This window comes from Pseudorca crassidens, chromosome 16, assembly GCF_039906515.1.
Source record: "Pseudorca crassidens isolate mPseCra1 chromosome 16, mPseCra1.hap1, whole genome shotgun sequence".
NCBI lineage: Eukaryota > Metazoa > Chordata > Mammalia > Artiodactyla > Delphinidae > Pseudorca > Pseudorca crassidens.
The window spans coordinates 63,302,611-63,317,897 of NC_090311.1; the positions used below are offsets into that span (position 1 = coordinate 63,302,611).

Sequence of the window (15,287 nt, forward strand, 5' to 3'; positions counted from 1 at the left end):
AGATGCCCCTCTTACCTCTCTGATCTCACATCCTACAATTCTCCCCATTTCACACTGTGCTCCAACCATACTGGCCTCTTTGCTTACATCAAGTATTCAAGGTAAATTCCCATCTCCTGAACTTTGCACTTGCCACTTCTACCTGGAATGCTATTTCTCCAAATAAAAACATTGCTGATTCTCATTTCCTTTAGGACTTTGCTCAAATGCCTCATTCTCAGTGAATCCTTTTTTGACAACCCTATTCAAATGGAATTCTTTCACAGCACTCTGTCCCCTCTTATTCACTGCTACATTTCTGATACCTCGAACAGTTCAAAGTAGTGCCCAGTAATATTTGTTGAATGGACTACTTAAACTGATGCTAAAGCTGATGAAGAAGAAAAAAAAAGCTGATGAAGTAGGACTTCAAGGAAGTGATGTCATTTTATGTATGCTGAGAAGGGGCTTTGCTTCAAAATAGCTGGGGAACAAACGATAAGAACATGTTTCGTTTTTGCTTTTTTTTTTTAAAAAGAATATAAATAGAGAAAAAAATACCAAGAAATACTGATGGGTCACCTTTTTGTTGGCTTTTAATTTTGGCAAGTACAGGGAAATATATTCACTGTTTTAGTTTAAACTCTAAACAAACTATATAAAAATAATTGGCTAACTTGATTGGTAGATATCTGATCTAAAGTTTTTCTTTTCATAATGCCTCACTCCTAAGAGAGTGGCAAAGACAATAAAGAAAAATAAGATGCAAAGACAAGTGCAAACTGAACTGCCAGTGAAAGTTGTGCACAGAAAATTATCAGGCTCAATAAGCCTTACCTAAAAGTGGCAGCGATGAAGCCTTACTGTTGTTTGTCATTGAATTATTCTTCCGCTTGATTCGAGGAATAAATTTCTTTTCCACAGCCCTTATCTTATGTGCGAGAACCTCTGTCATCATTGCTGCTCTCTTCTTCCCAGAACGAGGAACTGGCTGAGTAAATCGTGTTCTTCTTCTGCGGTGGGGTGCGAGGACCATGATGGCCCCAGATTTGATCCTGGCTTCCATTCCGTCCCTTGAGCCAAACTCATCTGTGTCTGAAAGTTTATAAAGAGGAAGTACATGCAGCTGCTCATCTTGAGGAATAACACCAAATGAGCGGTTATCTTCTCGTGTTAAAGTGCAGACCTGATAGGAAGAAAACATGAAATGGGAACTAGAGATCCTGCACATTCATAATAGATATTCCTACCTTCTTATTGTTGCCATTGTGAAAGGGAACTGTTTTCAGTTGGTTACTGCTGGTATATTCATTCATTTTGGAAAAATATTTTATATATCAAGCCACTCAATGCTTTTCAATTTGAATAACTTATCAACTATTTGTAAGCAGACTAGTATAATGTTGAGTTGATTTTGTAAGTACATATTATACATGTTTATGCATTTTATAATATTTTAAGTCACCTTCTTTGTTACATTCCATCTTATTTCATTGTCTAAGTTAAGGAACAGTCACTGAATTGTTCACTACCTTCATATTAAATATTAACTAATAAAAAGATATTACTTTAGCTTATAAATCACACTATTTCTTTTTTTTTTTTTCACACTATTTCTTAATACTTAAATAATGTGGACTTCCCTGGTGGCACAGTGGTTAAGTATCCACCTGCCAGTGCAGGGGACATGGGTTCGAGCCCTGGTCCGGGAAGGTCCCACATGCCGCGGAGCAACTAAGCCCGTGTGCCACAACTACTGATTCCACGTGCCACAACTACTGAAGCCTGTGCACCTAGAGCCCGTGCTCCACAACAAGAGAAGGCACCGCAATGAGAAGCCCGCACACCGCAACGAAGAGTAGCCCCCGCTTGACTCAAGTAGAGAAAGCCCTCGCGCAGCAACAAAGACCCAACACAGCCAAAAATAAATAAATAATTAAACAAACAAACATGAGAAGAGGAACTAAAACTTAGTTTGACTCTGAACCTAATCCAACCTGATCACTAATATTCTCTAATGAAGAGCAACTCACATAAAATGTACTAGCCAAGCATGATGTCGAATCACTCTTTGGCTAAGATTCATCTGGATGGATGTATAAAATTTCAGCATTTGGAAATAACATTGGTCTCAGAGACCATAGGCAACATCAGTGAAAGGGTGTGATAGGGAAAAAGTTGTTTTGGCTCCTTAATCTGTTACTGATAGACCTCATTGAGCAAATAAGGAAGGAAGGCTGCCTTTTGATGGATCAGACGGTACACTTCCAATCAGAATGTAATAATCATAGCTATGTCTTCTAAGAGGCCAAAATCATGTAGTGCAGAAATAGAGGTAATCACTCTCTATTAATCTGTTTTACTAGGTAAGAAGAGAACTACTTGAAGCAAACTCATTTCCCTTATAAAAGGACTATTGCACGATTTTTCCTGTGGTCTTCTCCTTAATTTAAGATTATCTTGATTGACTTCTTGCTATGGGCATGTGATTCTTTTCATGGCTATAAACATAGTATGCACATATATGTGCAAATATTTCTTCTAAATATCTCTACATACGAGCACTAAGAACCAATATTAATAAAAAGGATGGTAAATTTGGCATGGTTCCCTCACAAAAAACCTGAAGTACAGATGGCAAGAAAGAGTAAGTTGCTTAACTTCCTATCTACCAGTTTGATAGCACAGAATGGTTGCTTTGAATAATCATGTAGTTCTACATCCCAACAAACCTACCACAATTAAATGTATAATTCAAGACTTTCAACAAAGTATTTCAGGCTGGTTCTGTAACTTTTGGGGAGCACTATCGATATATACTATGTGGAACAGACATAAAATAGGATTTGTCACAATAATCATCCTTAAGGACCTCAGCTTGAATGTACAGTGATGGAGCCTTTAGAATCAAAAGCCATCCAGGTACATACCACCGTGCTCCCATTATTCATGTTGTGAATGTCCCTGTGGGGGTGGGCACAGAAGTCTAGGCAAGCAGTGACCCCAGAGAAAGGACGACCTTCTTTCTTGCCAAGCCGACATTCTTGAGCAGCGTGTTCAAGCGCCACCTGAAAAATAATGTATGACCCATGGTTTTAAGAGATAGAAAGAATCACCTTCAATAAAGAGTAAAACTCACTTTCTGATAAAGTTTATGAGTTAATTACACTTTATAATTTCAGAGATATCTGACACTACAGTATATTATTTTAGTGATTGTCTAGTTTAGTAATATTCAGGGTAAAGAATTTGAGACTACATGGATTAAAGTGGCAATCACTGAAGGCAGGGTGAGGGCATTAATACCTACTGGGGGTAGATAAACAAGAACAGTAGCCTGAAATATTTCAATAGGAAGAAAGAATAATACAGTGCTTTGATCATGTATCTAGTTTTCAATGTCTATATAAAGTAGATGTACATATATATTCATGAACCAGTATAGAAAGTAAATTAATAACTTTTTTAAATGAAAGGTTGGAATTTAACAGAGAGCGTGTTATTCATGATAATACAAATAAATATTTTAATTTTTATTAAATATTTAAAAAAATATGGACTTCTGGTTATGTTTCTGTTTTTGTTTTTGGTTGCGCCACTCTGCTTGCAGGACCTTAGCTCACTAACCAGGGATTGAACCAAGGCCCTCGGCAGTGAAAGCACAGAGTCCTAACCACTGGACTGCCAGGGAATTCCCTATGTTTAAAATTAGGTATTTTACACACTTATTTTCTCCATTCTCTGATATATGATTTGCAATTATTTTCTCCCAATCTGTGGTGGTCTTTTCATTTTCTTTTTTAAAACAATGTGTTCCCCCAACTCAGTTTTATTGAGGTATTCCTGACATACAACATATGTAAGATTAAGGTATACAATGTGATGATTAGATACATGTATGGATTACAAAATGATTACCACAATAAGGTTAGTGAACATTGCAATCTGTTCACATAATTACGATTATTTGGTGTGTAGAAGTAACATTTAGGATGTCTTTAAAACATTTAAGTATATAATATAGTATTGTTAATTATAGCCACCAAGCTGGGCACCAGATCCCCAGGTCATATATATATATTTTTAATAAATTTATTTATTTATTTATTTTTGGCTGTGTTGGGTCTTTGTTGCTGTGCGTGGGCTTTCTCTAGTTGCGGTGAGCGGGGGCTACTCTTCGTTGCAATGCGCGGGCTTCTCATTGCAGTAGCTTCTCTTGCTTCAGAGCACGGGCTCTAGGTGCACGGGCTTCCACAGTTGTGGCTCGTGGGCTTCAGCACTTGTGGCTCGCAGGCTCTAGAGCATAGGCTCAGTAGTTGTGGCGCACAGGCTTAGTTGCTCCGCAGCATGTGGGATCTTCCCGGACCAGGGCTCGAACCCGTGTCCCCTGCATTGGCAGGCGGATTCTTAACCACTGCACCACCAGGGAAGCCCCCCTCAGGTCGTATTTATCTTATAGGTGGGAGTTTGTACCCCTTGACCAACATCTCCCCGTCTCCACCACTTCCCAATTACTTTCTTGATGAGGCATTTCTGCTTTTATAAGTTTTATTCCTAGAAACAATCATAACTTTGTCACTCTGGAGATTTAATTCAATTGCCATAATAGACTTTTTTTTTTTTTCCCTGCGGTACGCGGGCCTCTCACTGTTGTGGCCTCTCCCGTTGCGGAGCACAGGCTCCGGAAGCGCAGGTTCAGCGGCCATGGCTCACGGGCCCAGCCGCTCCATGGCATGTGGGATCTTCCCAGACCGGGGCACGAACCTGTGTCCCCTGCATCGGCAGGTGGACTCTCAACCGCTGCGCCACCAGGGAAGCCCCATAATAGACTTTTTAAAAAACGCTAGACAATTTTTTAAGCTGTCTGATAAAAGATCTACATTAAGTTCAGATTTGAAAAAATTTTCTATTAACAATGACATTGTTTAGATATAAATTTCAACCATGTTTAAGAGTACTGTATAAGGAACCAAAACATACCTGGTTTTGGTAAGCAACTGGAGCATACTGCTTATAAATTGGAGCTAATTCTGTAGCCAAACTCTGTAAATTATCTTCAAGGTTTTTTTCCTAAAGGAAGAGACAGTCCATAAAAGTTGTTTCATAATAACATATAAGATGAGTGATGAGTTTATTATATAACGTATGAAAATGAATTATACATCATTGCTGATGTGTGGTTGATGCATGGTTCATACTTACCCAGATAAAAGAGCTACCATAGAAAATGACATGGATAGTTTTCATAAAATCTAAACTATTAGTCACTGTTATGCTTGAATTTAGTCTTTTGAAATTAAAAGTCTATGTTATCAGCTAATGAGAAATCTAACTGGTGTTAGAGGTAAGTTGCAAAACTGCTCATGTTGTTAAAAACAAGAACCATATTTCATATTTATTCAATAGTACAGGGCACTTGAAGTAAATCAAGACAATTTTCCTGCTAACAAGTGGAGACTTGGAAAAATTCTGACAGTGAAACAAGTTTCTATAACAGAGATGGGAGAGCAACACACATAAGGCACATACCGTGTTATCAGATCCTGTGTTAAGAGCTTCAAACGTAATAAGTAGGCAATGGGCTGTCTAAAACCAGTGTTTTCTTTTCTACACAGGAATGGCTATAAATTGAGGAAGATCTGATAGAACTGTGGAGAAGCCTTAACACCATTTCAAGATTCTAGATTCTAATGACAGTAGAAACATGTAAGATTTTTTCAAAGGAAAACCGTCATGACAAGAATATTAAAAATGTCACTGATGACAGCATGAGGTTCGAAGGAGAGAAAGCAGCCTTTGGCAACAATAGTTGGAAAATCATTGTGGTAGTTTTTCAGAGATGATTATATCCTAAACCAAGTCAGAGACTTGATAAATGATCAGTCACATCTAAGGAAGACAAGTGATGGAGAACTGACAGCAAGGATGAATGAAGGACTTAAGAAGGTTTGAAGGCTTCCGCCTCATTTGAGATTTGGTGGATGCCTAGAACTCAGGAAGGAAGCCTTCATGTGGACCAGGTCATCTCTGGTATGAAGCAGACTATTATAAAAACCAAAGCCAATATAGACACAGGAAGTTAATTCTTGACTGCTTTTTAACAAGCCTCAGTCTTGGCAACTGCAAAGCATCAGTGATAATCCTTTTGGTTTCCTACTCATTTATGTTGGTGCTTTCATTGAAAATGATATTCATGTATATATAGGGTCTATATCTAGATTGCTCTGTTCCATTCATCTGTCTAATTATGTATTTGTTACTCAATGTAGCTTAATAAATATAGTCAGGGAGGTCAGACCCCTACTTTAAAAACACTTCCTAGCTATACTCACACATTAATTATAAATTTGAGGAAAACTCAGGAATTATTATTTAAATGCCTATTAAAAAGACTTTATTATATTTTATAACACTTGAAATATTGGGTGGGGTAATTGTGTTTTACTGCTAATAGAGTATTAAGAATCATTCAGTGTCACAAGTCAGACTGGGCAATTTGTCATCTTATGGAATATCTCATTTATTATGTGGAAATGAAATAAAGTAGGCAAATAGAAGCTAATTAAATGAAACTTAAATAGATGATTATTAGTATCATTTTTGAATGTAGGTTCTTTATTCATATTGTAAAAATCCTGACTTTCTAATGGTTTCATTAGAATGAATATGTCGGATAGAGATTTCTTATCAGATCTTTACCTAATGGGGCTCACACCTACATCCCTCTGCCCTTCTCACCCTGTACTTCATCTCTAGGACCATCTTCTCCACATCAATGCCTACAATTACCACCTGGACCACAGACCACCCCTTGAGCTTCAGGTTCTTCAGGTTCTTATTAATGACCTGACAACCTCACTTGGATTTCTCTTAGGAATCTCCAAGCCAATGCATTCAAACTGAATTAATAATCTGCCTTCTATAAACCTGGTCCTGTTTCAGCATATCCTATGTCAAGGAATAGTACCTAATTAAAAAAAATCTTTCCAGAACAACCACTGCTTATCATTTCTTCTGTCACAGCCATATTCTAAGTCACTACTATTCCTTCCCTGGACTGTTGTCAAAGCTAGCCCATCTTGCTATACCAACTTTTGGCCAACTCCAATCCACAGAGCAGCCAGAGAGATCCCTTTTTAAAAAGAAAAGTTTAATTATATCACTCTCCGCCTTAAAAGTCTTCAATGATCTTCCAAAATTCTTGACATGGTTTACAAGGTCGCTTTATGCACCTCACTTTCCCTTGCCTGCTGTGCTTCACTGGCCTTTTGTCAGTTCCTGGAAAGAGGAATGCTTCTTCCTGTATTATAAACACTACATAAACATTACTCATTGTTAATAATAACCATAAGCAAAAACTGATCTTACATTCATTATATAACAGAGTTATTTGTTATAGAATAAAAATTTAACAGTCATGTCAATATAAATAATATATTTGTATACTAACAGCTTTATCAGATACTTATTTGGAAAAAAAAATTTTAAGGGAGAATTCACATCTCATTATCAAGTGTTCTGACCTTTGAACATGGTATCTTCTCATTATCAGGTATTTTATATGTCTTTTTAGCAATTTTTATAGTTTTCTCCCTAAAGTTCTGATAAACTTCTTGTCAGATTTCTTCTAAGGTACTTTATCTGCAAAGGATAGTTCTCTGTCTAGAGTCATTTCCTTCATTACAGTAAATGGGAACTCTAGAAAAACCAAATAATTTTGATTGTCTCTTTAAAGGGATTATTTATTTATTCTGAGCTTTCTTTGTATGTTATATTCCTTGTATTATAGGTACAATTAGATTAATTCCTGCTGTTTTATCGATTCCTATTTATCCTGTATCTTAATGATTTTTTAAATAAATTTTTTATTTATTTATGTATATATGTATGTATGTATGTATGTATGTATTGGCTGCGTCGGGTCTTCCTTGCTGCGCGAGGGCTTTCTCTAGTTGCGGTGAGCGGGGGCTACTCTTCGTTATGGTGCGCAGGCTTCTCACTGCGGTTGCTTCTTTTGTTGAGGAGCACGCACTCTAGGCACGCAGGCTTCAGTAGTTGTGGCACACGGGCTCAGTAGTTGTGGCTCGTGTGCTCTAGAGCACAGGCTCAGTAGTTGTGGCTCACGGGCTTAGCTGCTCCGCGGCATGTTGGATCTTCCCAGACCAGGGCTCGAACCCGTGTCTCCTGCATTGGCAGGCGGATTCTTAACCACTGCACTATCAGGGAAGCCCCTAATGATTTTTTAAACTAACCTTGCTGACTGATGAATGGATTTTTTTTCCACCACTAGTTCAAATGTTATAAATTCTATTCATATTCATCTAAAAAATTTTTAAACATACACTTCTCAAATATGTTTTTCTGACAATATCTAGAGCAGTGTTTTCCAAGCTGTGGGTCATGACTCTTTAGTGGACCATGAAATCAGTTTAGTAGGTCAAAACTAGCATTTAAAAGAGAAATAAAATTTCATAAAAAATATTTTACTGAATCATAGTGATCCTCAGCAATAACTATATAGGATATATTAACTTTTTAATATCTAAATATTATTTTTGCTACATATAATAAGGTGAAGTATTGTTTCGTTTTATTTATTTACTTGAATATATATATGCCTGTATAGTTGTTTGTACTATAAAATGTTTTTTACTCATGGTCACAGCACAAAGTTTGAAAAACACTGATCTTGGAGTTAATCAGTATCTAAATCCTCCCAACTCCAAACAAAGCATAAAACATTACCACACTTAGTTTATATAGGTGCCCCACCCCCTCCCACTACCTACCCACCCCTGATTTGATAAGAATATTGAATTATACTTATTGTTATTTCAATTAAAAAAATGTAAGTACTCAACTTATTTAAACTTAACAGTAAGGTTGACTAATTTCTTTGCTCACCATGGCCTCGTGTTCCGGACAGATTGGTTCCGGTTTCATATATCTTCTTTCTGGATTACGTCCTTTAGTAATTCTTTCATAGTAGTGCTGTGGGTAGTAAACTTACTGAGTCTTTGAAATGTTGGCAAATAGCTTTATTTATTCTTCCTACTTTGGCTGGGTATAAAATTCTAGATTTTTTTTTAACAGTGATTCTCTTTGGGGTTAGGGGAGAAGAAGGAGGGAGCCAGGGACAATTGGAATTTGGGTTGATAGTTAAAGACTTTACCTACATTATTTAGAATTTTAAACTATTTTCATATATATATATATATATATACACATATAGTTACTATTTTGTCACTACTTGTTAATATTTAATTTTTTTACGATTAAAAAATTTTTTAAAAGGAATGTACTTATATATTCATTGTGCAATTCATAAGTAAAAAGGACACTTACGTGTAAGGGAGAACTTGGATCAATTCTAAATCTTCTAGGACTTGGGCTTCTACCAAATTTGCAGCCATTGAAATACATACTCCAAGAACAGCCAAAAGAGAAGGAAGCTCCGCAAGTCTCTGGATCAATTCCTTGACATGTACAGGTACGACTGTAAGATGGTAATTGCAAGGGAATGAACTGATAAAGTAGGACAATACCTCAAATAGAACATTTCAGGTTCATATAACTATAGAAGTATAGATGGATAATGAAATCATTTTAACACATCTATTTTATTACTTATTTAAAGTAGTGTTATGTTAACAACACAAGGCTAACTGCACTTGAATGTAACTAAATCTTCAATTGAAATGTTTGTTCAAGATTGTAAATACAAATAAAAGGCAACAAACTATACAGATTTGATATATCCATAACTTGTTTGACTTGGAGATGTCCAAGGAAGGGAAATAAAGGGCCTGGATTTTAATCCAAGATTGGTTTCCTGTCAGAAGTGAAAATTAAAGCATCTCATTATCTCTTTGGACTTCATCCTTCCTTTGTAAAATGACATTGATATACTCCTGTGAGGACTGATTAAGGATAATATGTGTTGTATGTGAAATCACTTTGTCAATTTTAAAGAAAGCCTTTATAAATGTCATGAGAAAAAATTGAGGAGGAAGCTCGTTTCGTTCAGCGACTGAGTAATTTTATAACCTTGGGGGCATTTCTGAAACCCCAAAATGACTCTATACTAAGGATGACAATGATAAGAACATACACACAAAGTTGTGAAACCAAAGAAGGAATGTACACCCTTGTGGTTCCTATTTGCATAATGCTTGAAACTTCTAATAGTATGGAATTAGTACTTATATGACTTAAAAATACAAACAGGGACTTCCCTGGTGGCGCAGTGGTTAAGAATCCCCCTGCCAATGCAGGGGACGCGGGTTCAATCCCTGGTCCGGGAAGATCCCACATGCCGCGGAGCAACTAAGCCCATGCGCCACAACTACTGAGCCTGCACTCTAGAGGCCGTGAGCCAAAACTACTGAGCCCACATGTCACAACTACTGAAGCCCTCGAGCCTAGAGCCTGTGCTCCACAACAAGAGAAGCCACCGCAATGAGAAGCCCGGGCATTGCAACAAAGAGTAGCCCCTGCTCGCCACAACTAGAGAAAGCCCACACGCAGCAACGAAGACCCAGTGCAGACAAAAATAAATAAATAAATAAAATTAAATTACTTAAATTAAAAAAATACAATTAAAAAACACACGTTTTTAAAAAACAGTGAGTAAAAAGAATATAGAGATTTAGAGATCAAAACTGTAAGTATTTTTGGACTCCCCTGGTGGTCCAGTGGTAAAGAATCCACTTTACAATGCAGGGGATGTGGGTTTGATCCCTGGTCAGGGAACTAAGATCCCACATGTTGCGGGGCAGCTAAGCCCGGGTGCCACAACTACTGAGCTCACACACCTCAACTGGAGCCGGCATGCCGCAAACTATAGAGCCCATGTGCTCTGGAACCTGCGCGCCACAACTACAGAAGAGAAGACCCACACGCCACAACTAGAGAAGCCTGAGAACCACAAGGAAGAGTCCGCGCGGCACAACGACAGATCCCGCACACCTCAAAGAAGATCCCACGTGCTGCAACTAATACCCAACACAGCCAAAAATAAATAAAATCTTTAAAAAAAAAAAACTATAAGTATTTTTAGTTGTGAAAGTCAGGAAAATGCCTGATATATTTGAATGTAAAAAGGATCATTTAAGACACTATGAAGGAAAAAAAGGAAGGAGGAATAGTTCAAATATTCTAACTTCCACTAAGATGGAATATATGCTTTTAAAGGGACAAAAGATTACAATAACTTGAAAAGGAAGAAAAATAGGATATAAATAGGATCAAAGAAGGTAAATTTGAAATTGCAGAATTTCAAAGAAGTTGCCAAACAAGTAGAAAAATGTAGTTTAACTCTTAACTGTGAGACCTAAAAGTTTCTGTTAAACAGTCAACATCACCAATGATGAGACAAATAGACTTAAAATAGCTCCTAATATTATGGCCTGCCAATAATTCCTGAACTGAATTAAATCAGGAAGAAACAATCCTACAATCCAAAATTGAGCAACAGTCTACAAAATTAGCCTGTCCTTTTCAAAAAGGAAATGCCACGAAACACAAAAAAAGACTCAGATAAAAGGATTAAGAGACCCAAAAGACAAAACAACTCAATCCATAAATCATGGGTAGGGGAAAATTAGTATGAAGTATTACTGGAGAATAGATGATATTTGAATTAGAGAATAGCATTTTATCTAAGTGAAACTTCCTGGTTTTGATAATTGTACTGGTGTTAAGTAAGAGAATGTCCTCATTCTTAGAAAACACCCTCTGAAGTATTATTTAGGGGGAAAAGTCATAAAGTTTGCAACTAGTTCACAAATTATTCTGAAAGAAAGTATAGAAAAGCAATAATGATAATAACATGTAAGCTTATGTGTATGTGTGACCATGTGTATAAGTGTATGTAACAAACCATTAACATTTGTGGAATCCAGGTAAGGGGTATATAAGAGTTCACTGAAATATTCTTGCATCATTTCTGTAATTATAAAGTTTTTTAAAAGTGATAGGCTAGATCTACATTGAGTGATATAGAATAAAACTATTTATGAATTCTTGGGAAAAATAAGTTTATATGTATATCATTTAGAACTGTTTCTATACAAGAGGTATTTTATTATTGTGAATCCACATAATAAAATAGAAACATTAAAAATGATGTATACAACTAATATGTATAAAATAGATAAGTAATAAGAAAATGCTATATAAAAAACAAATAAAATAAAATTCAAAAATTCAAAAAATAAGTGATGTATACATACTTGGGATTAGGAAGATTAACAAAAATATAATGAAATGATTTTAAACATAAAGGAATGTTCTGGAAGGTACACAAATAATCTTGTGTGGAGGTTAGAGAGTGAATGATATATATTTTGTTTATAATTTGTATAATGACATTTCTTTTAAAAAAGAAAGAACTTTATGAGGAAAACTACACAAAACACTCTTGAAGAACATAAAAGTAAACTTTAACAAATGGAAAGAAAAATCATATTATGGGACTGGAAGATTCAATATCATAACAATGTCAGTTTATTCTAAGTTAATTTAATGCAATCCCATTAAAAATACCATTAGATTTATCTTAAAACTAGACAAATTGATTATAAAGTTCATTTGGAAGCACAAACATAAAATAACAAAGAAAGCCTTGAAAAAGAGCAAAAATAGTGAGCTAGCCTTACCAAATATTAAAATATATTATAATGCCTCTATAACTTAAAAAATGTGGTACTAGTACGTGAAAAGACCAGACAGTGATACAGAATTCATATAAAAGAGAGGACTCCATTATATACAGTTTTTGTATAAGGTAGTATTTCAAATCAAGGGGAAAAGAAGTACTCTTTAGTAAGTAGTATTGGGATAAATGGAAAAAAGAATAGAAATGGATCTCCTCTTCCCACTTCTGTCCAGCATAAATTTGAAATGCATCAGACATTTACGTTTTAAAAATTTCAAATTTCAACAATAAAAGAAAACATGGGTGAATTATTCTATAACTCACGTGAGAGAAAAATGTTCTTAAATACCACTCAGAATTCAGACACAATAAGGGGAAACATAGATACAATAAATTACATTAAAAAGAAAACGTGCAAAAGGTGACATAGCAGAAGTAAAAAGACAAATATCAAAGTGGCAAAAGCATTTAGAATTAAATCGCAAAGGGAGAGAAAAAATGAACACTCCTTTTGAAATAGGGGGTAGAATAATTAACAGATGGCTGACCATAAAAACGGACAAAATAATGCCATTTGTAGCAACATGGATACAACTAGAGATTATCATACTAAGTGAAGTAAGACAGAAAGAGAAAGACAAATACCATATGATATCACTTACATATGGAATCTAAAGTATGACACAAATGAATAAACCTACAAAACAAAAACAGACTCACAAATATAGAGAACAGACTTGTGGTTGCCAAGGGGTGGGGGAGTGAAGAACTGGGAGTTTGGGATTCGCAGACGCAAACTGTTATGATATAGGATAGATAAACAACAAGGTCCTCCTGCATAGCACAGGGAACTATATTCAATATCCTGTGATAAACCATAAATGGAAAAGAATATGTATATATATACATATATATATAACTGAGTCACTTTGCTGTACAGCAGAAATTAAAAACAACATTGTAAATCAATTATACGTCAACAAAATTTAAAAAATAAAAAACAAACAAATGGCAAATGCTCTTAACCATATGAAAAAATACTCTTATTCATAATATGAAAAATTCAAATCAACGTAAACTGATGACATTTATCCTCTATTAGATGGGCAAAAACTCAAGTTTGACAACATTGGAAAACTGTAGAAAAACAGATATTCTCTTACAGTGCTATAGGAAATGCAAAATTGTACAATTCCTTATGGAGGAGCTGTTCCTTTATAGAAAAACCTCTCTCCTCCAGACTCCAGGGGTGAGAAGGATCAGGTACCAAAGAGAGAAGCAAGAAAAGAATATTCTAAAGGAGAATATCCTAAAATGGTCTTAGCCCACTATGAAACCAAGTCTCTCGTTAAAGAAATGTTCACTCTTTAGTTGCACAATACCTAAAATTCTGTTCTCCCATATAACATATGTAGTTGGTAGTTAATTTAACATGATATAATAGACTGAATGGCAAAACAGTACAAAACAGATTTGATTACTTTTCATTGAGAGTGCATCTTCGGTCTGTGGGATGACCATTGTATGACTTTAGACTTTCCGTAAGCTGCGAGTACAATTTGTCAGCCATTGGAAGAGGGATGCCGTCCCATACCATGATGAGCACCACCATCACAGCTGTTGGACAGTGGTGGCCTGCACGCTGTCGAACGAGACAAAGAACTTTCTCTTCATCGCTGCTTCTTCTTAAAACCTGCCAAAGCAGAATGCATACATTTATGGAAAACAAGAAACCTAATATTGAATGCAGTGGATATTGTTTTTAAAGCTCTGCATCATTACATTTTAGTTTTTAAAAAATTACTATTTCTTAAAGGGTTGAAGCCTATAGGACCTTCAGGTGTTAGACTAGCTGCCTCCATACAACTCATCACAGGGTATCCAAGGTTACTTGACTAACAAACAACAGGCAGAAATCTGTGGAAGCAGTCTGTGTTTTATCTCACTGTTGATACAGTATTGCAAAACAGACAACAGAAGATCCCATGGAAAAGAGCCTAATTAACTCATCTGCTCTTCCATAATTGCCACAACAGGACAAATCTAGCTAGATAGAAATAACCTAGTACTCCCAGCATTAAAAATAAACTCTGAGCGCTGTATTTAGCATCTGAGGAAAGTTATTGATGTTTTCCTTGGGCAAATGGTTTTGCCATATAGAATAACTAATACATAAAGCAATACTCCTGCAATTCCTGTGATTTTTTTCCATGCTATCACAGGGATTTATCATACCCAACTTATCATAAGATTAAGGTGGTCTACCTGACATGGAGAATGCAAATTACAACAATTCATTTTGAATATTTATCCTTTTATCTTACACTGCATCATAACCATGAGTTGCTAAAAAAGGATTCCTAAGTATTTAAAATACTGCCCGGTGGTCTTAGTGTTTATCCTAGTGTTTATTTTTTTAAATTACATTAAAATATTGACATCATGTAAAACCATCCAACTATGTTTAAAAGTCCCTCCATATATCACAAATTTACAGTGAGACTGATCACATTAATCAGTAAATGATGAAACTGCCCACCCCTGTGACGAGAATGGAGCACCCAATAGCATAATTAATATTCTATTTTTGTTGCTATAATATTACAAAAACTTGAGATGAAACTTCTTAAGATGTTAGTTACCCAATATC

At 35.8% G+C, this 15,287-nt stretch overlaps 1 protein-coding gene across 4 annotated transcripts in view; it reads right to left on the reverse strand.

The window, feature by feature from the left end:
• The window catches only part of TET1 (tet methylcytosine dioxygenase 1), a 139,638-nt gene that overhangs the window by 14,039 nt on the left and 110,312 nt on the right, over positions 1–15,287 (reverse strand). For 3 of the 4 annotated variants that reach the window (XM_067710749.1, XM_067710753.1, XM_067710751.1), the window contains 6 exons: positions 14,119–14,330; positions 9,325–9,475; positions 8,884–8,970; positions 4,960–5,049; positions 2,910–3,047; positions 817–1,165 (listed from right to left, as the gene is read on the reverse strand). In XM_067710749.1, the coding sequence (XP_067566850.1) occupies positions 817–1,165; positions 2,910–3,047; positions 4,960–5,049; positions 8,884–8,970; positions 9,325–9,475; positions 14,119–14,330 (1,027 nt within the window). The remainder of the gene's footprint in view (positions 1–816; positions 1,166–2,909; positions 3,048–4,959; positions 5,050–8,883; positions 8,971–9,324; positions 9,476–14,118; positions 14,331–15,287) is intronic. The other variant, XM_067710750.1, reaches the window with a different exon arrangement.